General features: G+C 42.4%; 1 protein-coding gene across 1 annotated transcript in view; it reads left to right on the forward strand.

The window, feature by feature from the left end:
* Nucleotides 1-17380, forward strand: part of FNDC1 (fibronectin type III domain containing 1) — a 218668-nt gene that overhangs the window by 142383 nt on the left and 58905 nt on the right. Inside the window, exons 8-9 of the mRNA XM_040429455.1 lie at nt 4896-7337; nt 9243-9361. Of these exons, the coding sequence (XP_040285389.1) occupies nt 4896-7337; nt 9243-9361 (2561 nt within the window). The remainder of the gene's footprint in view (nt 1-4895; nt 7338-9242; nt 9362-17380) is intronic.

Consider the following 17380-nt stretch of genomic DNA (forward strand, 5'->3'; position numbering starts at 1 on the left):
CTGTCTGATGGACATAAGGAGCTTCGCAGCAGAGGCAGCACGAGCCGGCACATCGAATACCTTCCGAAGAGAAGCAACAAAACCGGAAAACTCGGCAACCACCAGATTGTTGTTCTCCCATAAAGGGCTGGCCCAGGCCAAGGCCTTGTCCGAGAGCAGCGAGATCAAGAAGCCCACCTTTGATCTCTCAGTAGGAAAGGCATATGGCAGCAACTCGAAATAAATGCCCACCTGGTTAAGGAAACCTCGGCACTGAGTTGGCTCTCCCCCAAAGCGCTGTGGAAGAGGGGCAGAACCGGTCATACCCCGAAACACCGCAGGCGCAACAACAGGTGTCGGGGTAGACTCTGGCGCAACAACCGGAGCGGCAGTAGGAGCGAGCCCAGGAGCGACAACCGACCCATCGGCAACGGGAGCGAAATGAGCCGTGCGTTCAAGCAGGGTTTGCAACGCCACAGCGAACCGACCCAACAGGTGATCCTGCTGATCAAGTCTGGCAACCAGCGTGGGTAGCGAGGATGGCCCTGTACCGTCAGAATTCATGGCTTGGTCCTAATGTCACGGAACCATGAACCAGACGTACAACAAGAGATAAGTGAAAATAAGAAGGCTTTATTGAAAATAAAGCTGTAAAGCAAAAGTCCAAACGGATGGTGAAACCGAGCAGAGTCTTTGCGAAGCCAGAGGTCAGGAACCAGAAGGGTAGTCAGACGAAGCCAGGATCAGGAACCAGCAGGGTAGTCAGACGAAGCCAGGATCAGGAACCAGCAGGGTAGTCAGACGAAGCCAGGATCAGGAACCAGAAGCAGCAGCAGTCTTAGAAGCATGTGAACACAAGAGGACCAAGCAAGGAACTGAAGCCACAGACCTCCTATATATATGAGCTAGGCATCCAGCTCCTCCCAGGGGAAGGAGGAGCCGCAGGGTGGAAGGCTACAAGAAACCCAGAAACCAAGATGGCCGCCAGCACATGTCAAACGAAGGAGAGCAGCAAGCAGGTAAGACCATGACAGAAAGTAACATTACCATTTTATAGATCAGGTCGTTACGGACGTGGCGATACTAAACATGTGTAGGGAATTTTATTTTTTTCATTTTTAATCAGTGATAAATGTGTTTTTTGATTTTTACTTTTTTTTCACTTTTTTTCACTTTTTTTTTTACCCAGACCCACTTGGTTCTTGAAGATCCAATGGGTCTGATGTCTGTATAATACAGTACAGTACAATATATAGTGTACTGTACTGTATTTTACTTACACTTTGTCTGAACAGATCTCTGCCTTTAGCACAGATCTGTTCAGCACCATGGACAGCAGGATGCCTGAGAAGGCGTCCTGTTGCCATGGGAACCTTCCCCGTCTGCTCAGTACTGGTCAGAACTTCGCAGACGGGGAAGGGGTAAGGACGGGGCTGTCGGGGGGCTGTCTGGGAGCTCTCTCCCTCTCCATCGGGGGGCTGCAAAGGCACTGCAGCCCCCCGATGGGAGAGGGAGGGAGCTCCCTCTTACTGTTAACTTTTTCCATACAGCGGTCCGTACGGACCGCGGTATGGAAAGGGTTAAACGGCTGACATCGCATCACCGATGTCAGCCGTTTATACCAGGGTGTCAGCAATGTGCTGGCACCCTGGTATACCCACTGTACACCAAAGAATTTTCAAGAGGAGGCGGGCGGGGGATCGCGATCCCGCCTGCCGCACCGCCCCCACCGACAACAACTCCCCCCCCTGCACCACCCGCCGGCAAAAAATCATGCAGGGGTGCAGGGGGGGTGTAAAATCTATATTTTAGGGACACTAAAGTTTCTGATCCCCCGCGGTCCCTGAAACTGCAGAAAGCGCAGCAAACTGCAGGTCTGAATTGACCTGCGGTCTTCTGCGATCGCCGAAACGGGGGGTCGAATGACCCCCCCATGCGTTGTTACGGGATGCCAGCTGAATGATTTCAGCCGGCATCCCGTTGCGATTAATCCCCGGGGCGCCGGAATCCCGATTTAAAGTTAGGACGTACCGGTACGCCCTGAGTCCTTAAGGACTCGGGAAATAGGGCGTAACGGTATGCCCTGCGTCCTTAAGGGGTTAAAGGGAGTCTGTCACATCCATATGGCCATATACAGTGCCCTGTAGCAAACCTATACAGGATTGTAACGGTACCTTTGTTCTTTTCTTTAGACTTGCACAAGCAGGAAAAACAAAGTTTAATTCATATGCAAATGAGCACTCGCAAGTGCCCAGGGGCGGCGTTCAGTGTGTAGGTGCCCAGGCTGCTCTGCTTTCTTTTCACTTTACTCCTCCCCAGCCTCTTTCTTTGCCCTATCGATGAGGCAAGAAACTTGGAGGGCGGTCAAAGGCAGAGACTGGGGAGGAGTAAAGTGAAAAGAAGGCAGAGCAGCCTGGGCACCTACACACTGAACGCCGCCCCTGGGCACTTGCGAGTGCTCATTTGCATATGAATTAAACTTCGTTTTTCCTGCTTGTGCAAGTCTAAAGAAAAGAACAAAGGTACCGTTACAATCCTGTATAGGTTTGCTACAGAGCCATGTAAGCACTGTATATGGCCATATGGAGGTGACAGACTCCCTTTAAGGCCTCCTGCACATGACCGTATCTGGATGCGGTCAGTGAATTTCCCGCAATTTTTGTGGGACCTACTGTAAAAAAGCCTATTCTTCTCAGCAAAATGGCCATACAGATTACACAAACCCAAAAAATGGTTGTGTGAATGAGGCTTTACGCACAGACAGAAAAGCACCTCCGTTGATTGAAGAACTAAACAATGAAACCAAACCAAATGGCAGTTTCTCCTTCTATAAAACTCAGAAATCTCTCCTTGAAGACCAATCCCACTAAAATTGTTAATATACTCAGCAAAATAGCTTTTTTCTCTGTATGTGAAGTCAAATATTACTCTCTTTTTTTCCACTGTTTCCTTCCTACCTTTAAAACAAGAGCAGATGGAGCTTGTGGATTTATAGACTTCTCTGAAAGCGGTCATTGAACCTGCTAAGTCCTTAAAACTAGCCAAAGTCTGGGGTCTGGGGTCTGGGGTCTGGGGTCTGGGGTCTAATGGCTTTTTTTTGCTCTCACTTTTTTTTTTTTTTTACAAGAAATAGTGATCAGTTTGGTCCCCCACCTAGTATACATTAATGCCCAATGCAATTTACCTTTCCTATATCCAACCTCCTTTGCCGCTGAAATCTCCATGGTATACAAGCACAACACTCTAATTATCTCAAAGTGTTTTTTTTCCATTTTTTAGATGTTGATGGTCTTTCCTCTGGATAGGTCATCAATATCAAATTAGTGATGGTCTAACATCTGAAGGACAGGTGATCAATATCTAAAATGTGAAAACCCCTTTAATTATCTTGCCATATCTTTATTAAATGTAGAAATGAAATAAACATTTTGTCCAAAATATTAGATTTTATTTGCTCTAACAGTGTCCTTATACTTTGAAACCAAACAGGCTTATCAACAAAGCAATTAATTCCTTCCCTTTATACAAGTCCCATTGCCATAGTCTGCAACACAGATTTCCCCTCCTCACAGTGTTCAATAGAAAAGAGCACAAGGCAAGGATGCCCTATTTCACCCATCCTTTTCATCCTGGCCATTGAACCTATAGCCATGCTTATCTGAAGTAATCCAGATATTAGAGGGGGCAAGGTTGAAGACATAAACCACAAATGAAATCTTCTGTCCCTGACTGAGCCCATCTCTTTACCCAACCTCCAACTAATGCTATCTAACTTTGCCTCCGTTTCGAGCCTCACAATTAATCCTATTAAAGAGGTTATCTCATGACAGACAATGGGGGAGTATCGCTAGGATATGCCCTCATTTTCTTATAGGTACGGGTCCCACCACCAGGTGGTAGCTGGAGGACTCCGATCCGGCCACCACCAAGCACGCTCCCCATAGAAGTGAATGGGAGCACATGGCGCATGACCAGCCACTGCTCCCATTCAATTCTATGAGCCCGAGGGAAATAGCCGAGCCAGCGCTCTGATTTTTTTGGTTGCCCCATAGAAAATTAATGGAGGGCGGCTGCGCATGTGCAGTGTGCCCTCCAACACTTTCGGGGCTCCGTTCTCGATATAGGTGTGGGTCCAGGCAGTGGGACCTGCACCTATAAGACAATGGGGGCTTATCCTAGAGATATGCCCCCATTGTCTGTGATGAGACAACCCCTTTAAGGCTATAGCTCTTAATATCTGTCACCTCTTTTTGAATATACTCTTTTAAAAGATAATTCCCAATCTAGATGGTCCGTCTCACACCTTTCTTACTTGAGCGTTAAGCTTTCTCCATCATCTTCAAAGTTATATTTTTCTCACTGACCCCCATCCCCTTGTGCTATATGGTTTATCTTGGCTTTGCTGGACTCCTGGAGGACTTTTAATATATACGTACTGGTTAAGTTGTGTTAATGTGATAAAAATTACATGACTTTCAAAATTATTGTATCTCTTCTACAAGTCTCTATACGAGTTATAATGTATGTAAGGTAACCCCCTGGCATACAATCACTTAAAAAAGCCAACCACATTACACGTACACAGAAATTAATAATTTGGTGTAGCACAAGAAATCAAAGGCAGGCTTCAAAGTGTCAGAACAAAACTGTACAATTGATAAATGCCCCCTTTATTTATAAAAAAAAAGGCATTGCTTTCCATAGCAAACAATGAGAGTTCAGCTTTTATTTCTTAAACAATTGTAGAAAAATAAAAGAAGTACAGTGATTTTCCCGGATGTATTTGTTTATGAATGTTTTAGATATTCACAGTATGGTTTTATGCAGATTTTCCTTTTTCGATTAATCATGTTGAAGTAATTACAATTTTTGTAAGTACTTATCTATAAGGTCATCAAAATGTCTATGCTTTCTAGGTGCTACTTCAGTGAAGAATCTTTATCATCAATCTCACAGTGAGACTCTTTCTAGAGAGGATGAAAATCCTGAAAATGTAATTTCTTCTGAATCTTTGGAAGAAGACACTCCTAATTTTTTCCCAAAGACCAATTCTAGAGGGCATGATGTCAACACTCAGTCAACAGAAGTTACTGATGACATGGAAACCACAACATTAATCCCTAAAATTTTAACACCAAGCCCAAGAAGACTATTTCGGCCAAATCGTTTTAATTCAAATGTTGGCAGAAGACCAATTATACCAAATTCATTGAATGTTGGACACAGAATTATTGGACGTAAACCTACACCACAACCTACAGTAGTAGTGGATGACAATGAAACTAAGGATTTAGAAACTGTTGACTCAGATGATGAAGACATAAAAAAAGATAAACATTCTTCTAAGACTGGTGAAGAAATATCTAATGAAAGAAGAGAGAATTTAAATGTAGATTTTGAAGATACACAGAGAAAAAATGTTGACCGTATGCATGATTTAGAAAAAGTCAAATCAACTTTGGAAAAAGCTAATCCAGCAAGGAAAAGACCAACATCTAAATTTTTGACACATGATCGCATAAATTCTGATCGTTATGATACTAAAGACAGACACTCAGATACAGGCTTGGTTGATTTAAAAACTAAAGCATTAAATGTTTATCGTTCATCAAAGATTTCCGACCACAAAACTAGAAAACACACAATGGGGAGAGGAGTTGTAAGAGAAGTTTCTTCAACGACTGTTTCTCCCACCTCTACAACAGCCATTAGTACTACTACAACTACTACTACAACTACTACAACAACTGCTGCTACAGCAGCTACCACAACTACTACTGAAGCACAATTGACAAGTAAACTTAATAAACAGAATGTAGTAGTCCCTCATAAAAAAGAAGAATCTTCTAGTAAACAGCAACACATCCCATCTTTTTCTGGAAAATCTGCTTTATCTCTACTAGAATACTACAGGAGAAGAAGTTCTCTGGTCAAAACTAATCTTGGAACTAAAATAGTATCTAATGGAGAGTCACAATTTCAGCCAGTAACTACTCAAACTACTGCATTAACTACAGCTATGACAACCACATTAGCTCCGAAGGTTATAGAAAAAGATAATCAAGGAAATTTACTAGATCTCTTTGCTAGGAAAGAAGATTCCTATAAACCATCATCTCATGCAAAGTCTGACCAAGAAATAGACAGACAAAAGTCAGAAGAAAGGCATTCGGCAATTGCTTCCACCACTAAAATTTCCAAGAAAGATGACAAGAAAATATCTGCAACCCCCAAGCAAAAGACAAGAACACATAAGCCAGTCAAAAAGAACTACGCTGGTAAAAAATCTGAGCCTCTGCCAGAAGTAATAACATCTAAAGAAGGACAAATTCCCTCCGTTGCCTCACATTCATATAGTGAAAAAACAAGTAATTCTTATAAAGAACACGAAGACCATTCAGAGGAAATAAAAAGGACACCCAATATATACAAAAAGCAAAGTTCAAGTTTAGCTCTTTACTCAAAACCAACAACTGAATCTAGCTTGGGTTCTGCAGTTTTACACAGCAACAGAAATGTTGACTCAGAGAAAACTTTTGAAAAACTTGGTCATGATTCTTCATCATTATCTCGTGGCTCTTTGGTGCAATCACATAATACTTTTGATATAGAAGAAGACAATGATAGCCAACATCAGGAAAGAATTTCTACATTGGACAAAGAGTCTCTCTCTCTTTCAAAGTCAAGACCAAATTATAGGACTCCGGGCAGTCTCATGCAGGAAAATGAAAGAAAATTGAGTAAGGTTTCATCTTCCAGAACAGATGTACCAGTTCAGCATGTTCCTGAATATTTAACAAAATCTGATTTTTCAACTTTAGACACAAAAGATGTTCTTTCAAAACAGCCCTCTTCTGAAAAAATGGAAAATCCCACATTACCTGCAAAAACAAGATTGTCTTCATACTCTAATGTTCGTTATGGTAAAAGCAGACAGAGAAATGGTAATAGTAACAACAACAAACAGTCTCTGGAAACATCTTTTACAAAGTTGGAAGATGAACGGACATTAAGTGCCCCCCCTACCCTAAAGGAAAATAGTCATAATTCCCCTGCAGTTTCTTCCTCTTATATGAATTCTAAAAGATTTGGTTTAAGGAGACCAACTACAACTATCTCTCCAACAAGTCGAACTCAAAGCACCACCAGAGCCTCACCTTATCGTTTACTTCCATCAGTGGCTCGACGACTGCATTATGGCAGATCACTAGTACATACAACTACAACTCCACCAACTACAACGCCTGCACGTACTGCTTCTCCAACCTATCATCTTTCATTGCTACGTCAAAGAATGCTTAATTCAAGATTAGGATCCCCATTACGAAGACAACTTACAAGGCCTTCTCAAAGACAAGGTAATAAACTCTTTCCTGATACATAAATTGTTGATCAAATTTCTAACCACATCAGAAATATTGTCTTGGTACACGCTTCTATAGTCAGTATATTATTAATTAAACATGCAATATCTGAAACATAAAAATGCTTGCTCTGTACAATGGAGGCTTAAAGAGGTTGTGCAGTCAGTAGATATTGATGACTTATCCTCAGGATAGGTCAATATTAGATCCGGTATCGGATTCCTCCAGTCAACGTTTTGAAGAGGAAGCGGTGCTTGTAAAATCACTGCGTCCTTTTCAAGATTACACTGCGTATTGTCTCAATTGTAGTGGTGGCACAGTGTAATTACAATTGCTTATCCCATGACAACTGCTCATCTGATTACTCTGTGCCACCAAGAAGAGCATGATTATGCACAGTGTATTCTTGAAGAAGAAGCAGCACCGCCTCCTTTTCAAACAGCTGATTGAAGGGGGTCCCGATTGTTGGACCACCACTGATATGATATTGATTAGCTATCCTGAGAATAGGCCATCAATATGTACACACTGCACAACCCCTTTAAAAAAACTTTGGACTGAGGAAAAACAAAAAGTAAAGCACTACATGACTGGCTTCATATTAAAGGAACACAAAACGCAGAGATTAATGATAAAAGTAAGCTGGATATAAAGTTGACCACATTGTTTGGCCGTAGGATTTTCCTGTAAAAATCTGGTAGACAATAATTTAACTTTCTCCTGATCTATTCCATTGTCAACTGGGAAATGGACAAGCAGTAGGGTTTTGGCCAAGGGCATGACTTAACAATCTTTGCCACCTGTTACATAAAGAACAGTTAGGCAAGGTGTCCAGTTGCAGCCAGTTGTCTTACATGACTAAGAAAGAGGAGGGGGTAAATTAATATTCTGCTGGGACACATATAAAAAAAATATGCTCTACTACATCACATATGTACATGGGTCATAAATATCAGTCCAGTGGGGATCCGACACCCAGAACTCACACCGATCAGCTTTTTTTGGCAGCTGCTGGCACCAAATAACTAAACAGTGGACATAACCTGATGCAGAAAACAGCTGCTAGGTGGGAGAGCTGGGTGTCGGACCACTAAAGAGCTGAAATAAGTGACCTGTCTAAAAGCTGGAATACACTCTTAAAGGCCCATTTATACTGCCCAAACATTGGGCAGGTCATCGCTAACAAGCGCTCGTAGGGACACTCCTTAGCAATATTCTGCCGGTGTATAGGTGCAGACAATTAACCGATAAAAGAGCGAAACGCTTCTTCATCAGGTAATTGGATCTTTCATGTGGTCACCTAAAACATTGTTTATCAGCAGCAGATCATGATGTCTAAACAGCACTCTGCTGCCGGCAAGCAATGATTTGGTATGGGGACAAACTATGGCATTAGCGATCGCTCCTCCCCATACTGTGGAGGAGATCGCTGCATGTAAATGTAGCAGTCTCCTTCACTGATGAGAAGACGATTGTAAAGTGGCCTAAAGACAATAACGCAGGTGTGAAAGAGCCCTTAATGGAGCATCTACCAGTTTTATTGTTTTTAACTGTTTATATATGCCTTTGTTTGAAATGATAGTCTTATGATAAAGGTGCTCTATTCAGACAAAGCATTGTAATCAAGGTGTTTCTGGACAAATATATACAAAACTTTTCAATATCGTCTACATTCATTTTACCCTCAGAGTCAGATGGTGAATCTGAAAATGAATGAGAGTAGTATTTTGAAATATGTTATTTTTTAAGTTAAATTATACAATCCAATTTAGTTGATTTAAACAACTTCTGGTAACTGCTACTCAGGGACAGTGTTGGTGTTACTGGGACTGACAAGTATCATGTCTGTAGTTATTCTCTTAATGCTTTTGAATTTAAGTCATTGTGCCTTTTTTCCAGGTAATAATGGAACACCAAATCTGTCTTCAAGGCTTAATACTAATGGGAACACACCATCTTCAAATAGTGGGAGCTTTAGTGGACAGAGGATGATTTATGGTCCAGAAGGAACAAAGTGGGTAGGGCAACCTTCTCTATAAATATATACTCAAGATGAATAGTAATGATACATCCATAGCATTCTGTCCCCTACTTATTTCTTCAGTGACAAGAGTCCAGGTCATTATAACTGCGCAAGTTAAAGCGATTTTCTGGATTTAGGATGTAGTTTGCCTCTCCTCAGGATTGGTTATACATAGCAGATTGGTGGGAGGCTGACTCTTGAAACCTCTGGCAGTCAGCTGTTTGAAGGGTCTTTGGTGCTCCTGCAAACAATGTGGCCTCTTCATTGTTTGCATGGGGCCATTTACCTTCACTCCATCTATTTAGTAGCAACACTGCAGAGTATTGCAAATCTTGTGGCTATGAACCATTGAATAAGGATTGAATATCTGAAAAAAACAGAAGCCAAGCCATGCTGGCCAGAGTCTGTGTTGGACTCTTTTTTTTAAATGTGGATCTAATAAAGATGGCATTTTAATGGAACTCTGCTCAGTGCTGGACTTTTTGTGTTTTGACTGTAGTATATTACAGTTTCATCCCATTCAAGTCAGCTAACTGAAGCTGCAATACCCTGCATCGCCACTACTAAGTAGGTAGCATACATGTATACCAAGGTAATCTATGAAGAGGTTACAACACTTCAACAAGCATCGCAGCCCCTTCAAGGAACTGATCGAGGGACTTGTGATTTGTCCCAAGATCTGATATTGAACCCAGAAAATGCTTTTAAAGGGCTTCTGTCAGCCCACTAAACTGTTTTTTTTTTTTGTTTAATAATAATCCCTACACTGCGAGCTCTGCATACATAAGTAAAATAATAATTTTCGTTCAGTAGAATTTGATAAAACGCTATTTTTATAATATGTAAATTACCCCTCTACCAGCAAGTAGGGCGGCTACTTGCTGGTAGCAGCCGCATCCTCCGACCCTAATGACGCCCCCTCCGCATTGTGATTGACAGGGCCAGGGAACGGAATCGTTCTCTACTGGCCCTGCCTGTTTTCATTCAATATCTGGCGCCTGCGCCGCGGCCGTACCTATCTTGAATCTGCGCAGGCGCACTGAGAGGCGGCCACTCACTCGGCCGCTCGCTCCTCAATGCGCCTGCGCCGGGTGTAGATGTGACGTCATCGGCGCAGGCGCATTGAGGATGGAGCGGCCGAGTGAGTGGCCGCCTCTCAGTGCGCCTGCGCAGATTGAAGATAGGTACGGCCGAGGCGCAGACGCCAGATATTGAATGAAAACAGGCAGGGCCAGCAGAGAAAGATCCCGTCCGCTGGCCCTGTCAATCAACAAGCGGAGGGGGCGTCATTACGATCGGAGGATGCGGCTGCTACCAGCAAGTAGCCGCCCTACTTGCTGGTAGCAAGGTAATTTACATATTATAAAAATAGCGTTTTATCAAATTCTACTGAACGAAAATTATTATTTTACTTATGTATGCAGAGATCGCAGTGTAGGGATTATTATTAAACAAAAAAAACGGTTTAGTGGGCTGACAGAAGCCCTTTAAAGGGTTTTCCACCTTTGTTATATTGATAACCTTTTCGCTAGCTCATCATCATCAGATTGGCGTGGGTCCAACACCCAGCACCACCATAATTTTTTTTGTCATTCATTTTTTGGCATTAATAACATGATAACTTTATTCTCTGGGTCAGTACAATTACAGCTATACCAAATGCATATAGTGTTTTTTATGTTTTACTACTTTTATGCATTAAAACCCCTACATTTTTATTTCTACAGAGTTGTGTGAGGGCTTGATTTTTGCGAAATGCCTTGTAGTTTCCATTGGTATAATTTTGCAGTACATACTTTGTGATCGCTTTTAAAAAAAATTTGGTGGTGAATAAGCAAAAAGAAGCAATTCTGGCATTTTTAATATTTTCTTTTTACAGCGTTCACCGTACTGGATAAATTACATGATAATTGCGTAGTGTGGGTGGTCATGGACACTGTGATACCAAATATGTGGATATTTAACTTTTGATATTTTTTCCACAGAAATGGAACAAACATACTTTTTAATTTTTTTTATTTAATCTTTTCTTTTACTTTAACCATTTAACAGTCCCACAAGGGGACGATTTCTGTAGTGCATTGTATTTTAATGTCAGTTCTATACTGACAGTCACCAGCAGTCTGCGCCAGAGAGCCATTGCCTGCTGGGAAACTCTGGAGGCCGGCCTAGGACCTTCACTAGGCGCAGCCTGCCTTCACTGACTTCAGCACCATGCGATCTTGTTTGCAGCGTGCCGTTGGGAGAAAGAGGGAGTCCACTTCCTCTGTAACAGCTTACATGCTGCAGGCACTTTTGCCTGTTCATACATGGAACACAAATTGCTAAGTAAATTAGAGAAAGAGGAAATAATTAATCTGTACAGTATTTTAAATAAATAAAACAAATTGCACAGGTATGAATTTTTAGTTTATAATTTAATACCTCAACAGCCCTGATTTGTGTTGCAACTTTCAGTTTCCCATCAAAGGCATTGATGGCATTAACAGCATGTGCATCCCGTATTCGTATGTCCGCAAGTCTGTTCCGCCAAAAAATAGAACATGTCCTATTCTTGTCCATTTTGCGGACAAGGACAGGTATTGTTACAATGGACCCCGCAAAAAAAACGGGTGTAACACGGAGATCACACGGATGTCATTCATTCTTTTTGTGGATCTGTCTTTTGCAGACCACAAAATACATACGTTTGTGTGCATGAGCCCTAACTGGGGAATGAACAGAACACTTACAGGGTGACCTCCTTTTTATTTTTTTAGTCCCAGATGCACTAATTCTGTGACTCTTCTTCTGCTATCCAAGATGGCTGTACTGCTTCTCGAGATTCAGTTTGGATCTGGTTCGCAGAATTTTAGAAAAAGTTCGGTTCGGACCCAAATTAGTTCGACCCGAACCAAAGTTGTTCAAATTGCCCTGAATGTTGTTATATAACCCCCTCTAGCCTTCTAGGACTCATATTTTTTTAGGAAAACGTGGAAATCTCTATTTGTTTGATTTTTTAACCCTCCCCAAGCTCTGGCATGCATAGCTGGGGCTAAACGCACGTTTGACAGTCTTAACATACAGTGTGTTTAAAAACACACCGAGTGTTATGCTTTTTTATATTCCCAAAATGTCCAAAAAATGGTCTCTTACTGGGGGCAGATGTTGTTTAAACACACACAGTGTTATGGGATAAAAAAAAGTGGCTTGCGGGGCCCAAGTCTCCAAAAATGATGCCTTCAAAGAGTTTGAATGTCTACCCATATGACACGCACAAGTGTTGATTGTCACAAGAAAAAGTAGCTTGTTGTGAACGAGCCTATAAAAATTCTCACTTTTAATTGGGAGCAGCAACACTGCAGTGTGGATATGGAAAGGGTACGGATATATTGATGTGGCCACAATAGTAACAGAAGCAGAAGCAGCATAGCATGGAACATACAAGGCTGTCTATGGATAGTAGTAATAGTAGTAGTAGTGGTAGCAGTAGTAGTGGTAGTAGTGGCAGATGCTTTGTGTTAATGGTGTTGGGAGTAGGGGATTAGCAGCAAGGAGCAGCAGCAGCTGAGGCAGCGGTAGCCATATGGTACATGTTGGAAAGCAAGTCCCAGCATGATGGAGGCAGCAGCAGCCTTATGCAAGATGATAGTTATCAGGCTGCCGCAGTGGCATTATGGCGGCAGCAGCTGTACAGAACATGATGGTTGGTAGGTCGCAACAGTGGCATTATAGAGTGGTAGCATGATGGAGGCGGCAGCAGCCATACAGAACATGATGGTTGTCAGGTCGCAGCAGTGGCATGATGGCGGTGGTGGCATGATGGAGGCATCAACATCAGCAGCAGTCGTACAGAACATGATGGTTGGCAGGTTGCAGCAGTGGCATAATGGTGGCAGTGGCATTATGGAGGAGATAGCAGAAGCAGCCGTACAGAACATGATGGTTGGCAGGCTGCAGCAGTGGCATGATGGAGGCAGGCAGGCAGAAACAGAGGCAAGATGGGGCACTGCCAGCAAGGCCAGATTTATTCATCATCCTCAGACGGTGGAATGTGAAAATCCTCCCTAAGGCTACTATCACACTAGTGTTTGTATTTTCCAATATTGAGATCCGTCATAGGGTCTCAATACTGGAAAAAAACACTTCAGTTTTGTCCACATTCATTGTCAATGGGGACAAAAAGTAACTGAACAGAACGGAATGCTCCAAAATGCATTCCGTTCCGTTTTCATACCAGCATGCTGCCGTTTGCTTTGCATCATGGGATGCAGAGAAAAACTGATTCGTCATGACCCACAATGCAAGCCAATGGGTACACAATCTGACACAATAGAAAACGGATCCATCTCCCATTGACTTTTAATGGAGTTCATGACGGATCCGTCTTGGGTATGTTAAAGATAATACAACCGGATCCTTTCATAACGGACGCAGATGGTTGTATTATCAGCAACGGAAGCGTTTTTGCTGAACCCTGCTTTTTGACAAAAGTGATGTTTTAGACATTGGAGGTGGACATCTTGGTCCGTTTGGATGTCACCACACCCCTCGCGGCACTGAAAAACCTCTCCGAAATGACACTGGAGGATGGGCAATAAAGAAGAAAGAGAGCGTGCTGTGCCAGTTCAGGCCACTGTCCCAGTCTGCCTGCTCAGCAATCCATGGGTTCAGGGAACAGGATATGCGCCAGAGACTGGCCAGAGTTTAGTTAGGCCTAAACGTGGGCGGAAAAACTGTTACATCATGTTGAGGAGACTGAAATGGCTGGTATGAAAGTAATTTGTCCTTCCTTTGTGTGAAGGGAAAAATTCCCTCATTTAGATTTAATAGTGAGGGTCTAAAAGCATGGCTCTCCAGTAATCATGAGACTGCTTGATGTCACCAAACCTATCATTGCGTAAGCAAGCAAGTCTACAGGTCGCCATTCTGGCCAGCGTCCCCAAGGAGCTAGTTCTTTCTACTTCTGCCCCCTACTGACACAATTGGGTGTCGTGGCCAGTGTCACCGTCATCATCATCATCATCATCCTCTTTCTCCTCCATCTCTGACTCCTCTTTTTATTTCTCAAGTGGCAGCACCTCCTCCTCCTCGACCATGGAGGAGGAGGAGGTGCTGCCAGTTAATGCAAGATCCATTAGCTGTTTTTCTTCCTTTGTCGCCACCTGTTGCATGAGCGTCAGTGTCTCTTCAAAAATACATATGAGGAGTATAAGGGACAACTGAAGTATGAATGGCATGAGCTGCCATTGCCCGACCTGGAAACAAAACATGCTCCCTGCTGAGGCGGTCTGGTGCATGACACAATTGTTCACGGCTTTCAGCTGCTCGTACAATGTGCAATGTTGAATTCCAGCGAGTTGGAACATCGCGGATTAAGCAGTGTAGCTGCAGTCCACTGCAGAGGCTGCAAGCCCAGGAGAGCGTTCCTCACCATGTGAGAAAGACTGAAAAGAGGTACAGTCTCCTGGACATTGCCAGCACCTTGCACAAGCCAGTGCATTTTTTTTTAATATGGCCATGCAGGGAGCATGTGTTATTTCCCCCAAGGTTCATGGAGGCCTATTGTTGCTGACCACCTTGCCCAGTTGGAGTCAGCAGAATGACAGCCAGTGGGATGTTTGCTGCTTGATGTACTTTAGCTGCAACTGATCACTTGTGTAGCTACTGTTGGCTAGGCTCTGGCTATTTTTTGGGAGATACAGTGGATATAAAAAGTCTACACACCCCTGTTAAAATGTCAGGTTTCTGTGATGTAAAAAAATGAGACAAAGATAAATCATTTCAGAACTTTTTCCACCTTTAATGTGACCTATAAACTGTACCACTCGATTGAAAAAATAAACTGAAATCTTTTAGGCGGAGGGAAGAAAACTAAAAAAATTAAAAATAATGTGGTTGCATAAGTGTGCACACCTTCTTATAACTGGGGATGTAGCTGTGTTCAGAATTAAGCAATCACATTCAAAATCATGTTAAATAGGAGTCAGCATACACCTGCCACCATTTAAAGTGCCTCTGATTAACCCCAAATAAAGTTCAGCTGCTCTAGTTGGTCTTTCCTGAAATTTTCTTAGTCGCATCCCACAGCAAAAGCCGTGGTCTACAGAGAGCTTCAACAGTGACATTACCAAGAACTGGACGTCCCTCCAAAATTTATGAAAAGACGAGAAGGAAACTGGTCTGGGAGGCTACCAAGAGGCCTGCAACAACATTAAAGGTGCTGCAGTAATATCTGGCAAGTACTGACTGTGTGGTACATGTGACAACAATCTCCCATTCTCTTCATATGTCTGGGCTATGGGGTAGAGTGGCAAGACGAAAGCCTTTTCTTACGAAGAAAAACATCCAAGCAAGGCTACATTTGGCAAAAACACACCTGAAGTCTCCCAGAAGTATGTGGGAAAAGGTGTTATGGTCTGATGAAACCAAGGTTGAACTTTTTGACCATAATTCCAAAAGATATGTTTGGTGCAAAAACAACACTGCACATCACCAAAAGAACACCATACCCACAGTAAAAACATGGTGGTGGCAACATCATGCTTTGGGGCTGTTTTTCTTCAGCTGGAACTGGGGCCTTAGTTAACCTGTTTAGGACATAGGGCGTACCGGTACGCCCTCATTTCCCGGTCCTTAAGGACACAGGGCGTACGGGTACGTCCTATGTATTTCCGATCACCGCTGGTAATCGGAATAAGGTGCCTGCTCAAATCATTGAGCAGGCACCTTGGCTAAATGCGAGGAAGGGGGGTCCCGTGACCTTCCCGTGTCGGCGATCGCCGCAAACCGCAGGTCAATTCAGACCGGCGGTTTGCGGTTTTACCTTATGCGGCGGGGGGCGGCTGTGCCATCGGGTCCCCATGCGGCTGTAGGGGGGACCCGATGGCATGGAAGGCAGCGCGATGCCTTCCTGAGGCATCTGCGTTGCCTTCCGGTGACGAGCCTGTGAGATCCAGCCCCCTGGATCTCACAGGCCGGAAGCTGTATGAGTAATACTCACTGTATTATTCATACAGCCAATGCATTCCAATACAGAAGTATTGGAATGCATTGTAAAAGGGATTAGACCCCCAAAAGTTGAAGTCCAAAGTGGGACAAAAAATAAAGTAAAAAAAAAGTTTAAAAATAAAGTTTTCCCCCCAAAAAATTAAGTTTCAAGTAAAAATAAACGAAAATGTCATTTTCCCAAAATAAAGTAAAAAAAAAATAGAGAAAAAAAAAAGTTGACATATTAGGTATCACCGCATCCGTATCGACTGGCTCTATAAACATATCACATGACCTAACCCCTCAGATGAACACCGTAAAAAAAAAAAACTGTGCTAAATAAACCATTTTTTTGTCACCTTACATCACAAAAAGTACAACAGTAAGCGATCAAAAAGGCGTATGCCCACCAAAATAGTACCAATCTAACGTCACCTCATCCCGCAAAAAATGAGCCCATACCTAAGACAATCGCCCAAAAAATTAAAAAACTATGGCTCAGAATATGGAGACACTAAAACATAATTTTTTTTGTTTTAAAAAAGCTGTTATTGTGTAAAACTTAAGTAAATTTAAAAAAGTATACATATTAGGTATCGCCGCGTCTGTATCGACCAGCTCTATAAAAATATCACGTGAGCTAACCCCTCAGATGAACACCGTAAAAAAATAAAAATAAAAACTGTGTAAAAAAAGCCATTTTTTGTCATCTTACATCACAAAAAGTGTAATAGCAAGCGATAAAAAAGTCATATGCACCCCAAAATAGTTCCAATCGAACCTTCATCTCATCCCACAAAAAATAAGACCCAAAAACTGAAAAAACACTAAAATATGTTTTTTTTGTTTCAAAAATGAAATCATTGTGTAAAACTTACATAAATAAAAAAATAGTATACATATTAGGTATCGCCACGTCTGTGACAACCTGCTCTATAAAAATACCACGTGATCTAACTTGTCAGATGAATGTTGTAAATAATAAAAATATAAAAACTGTGCCAAAACAGCTATTTCTTGTTACCTTGCCTCACAAAAAGTGTAA

This window comes from Bufo bufo, chromosome 4 (assembly GCF_905171765.1).
Source record: "Bufo bufo chromosome 4, aBufBuf1.1, whole genome shotgun sequence".
NCBI lineage: Eukaryota > Metazoa > Chordata > Amphibia > Anura > Bufonidae > Bufo > Bufo bufo.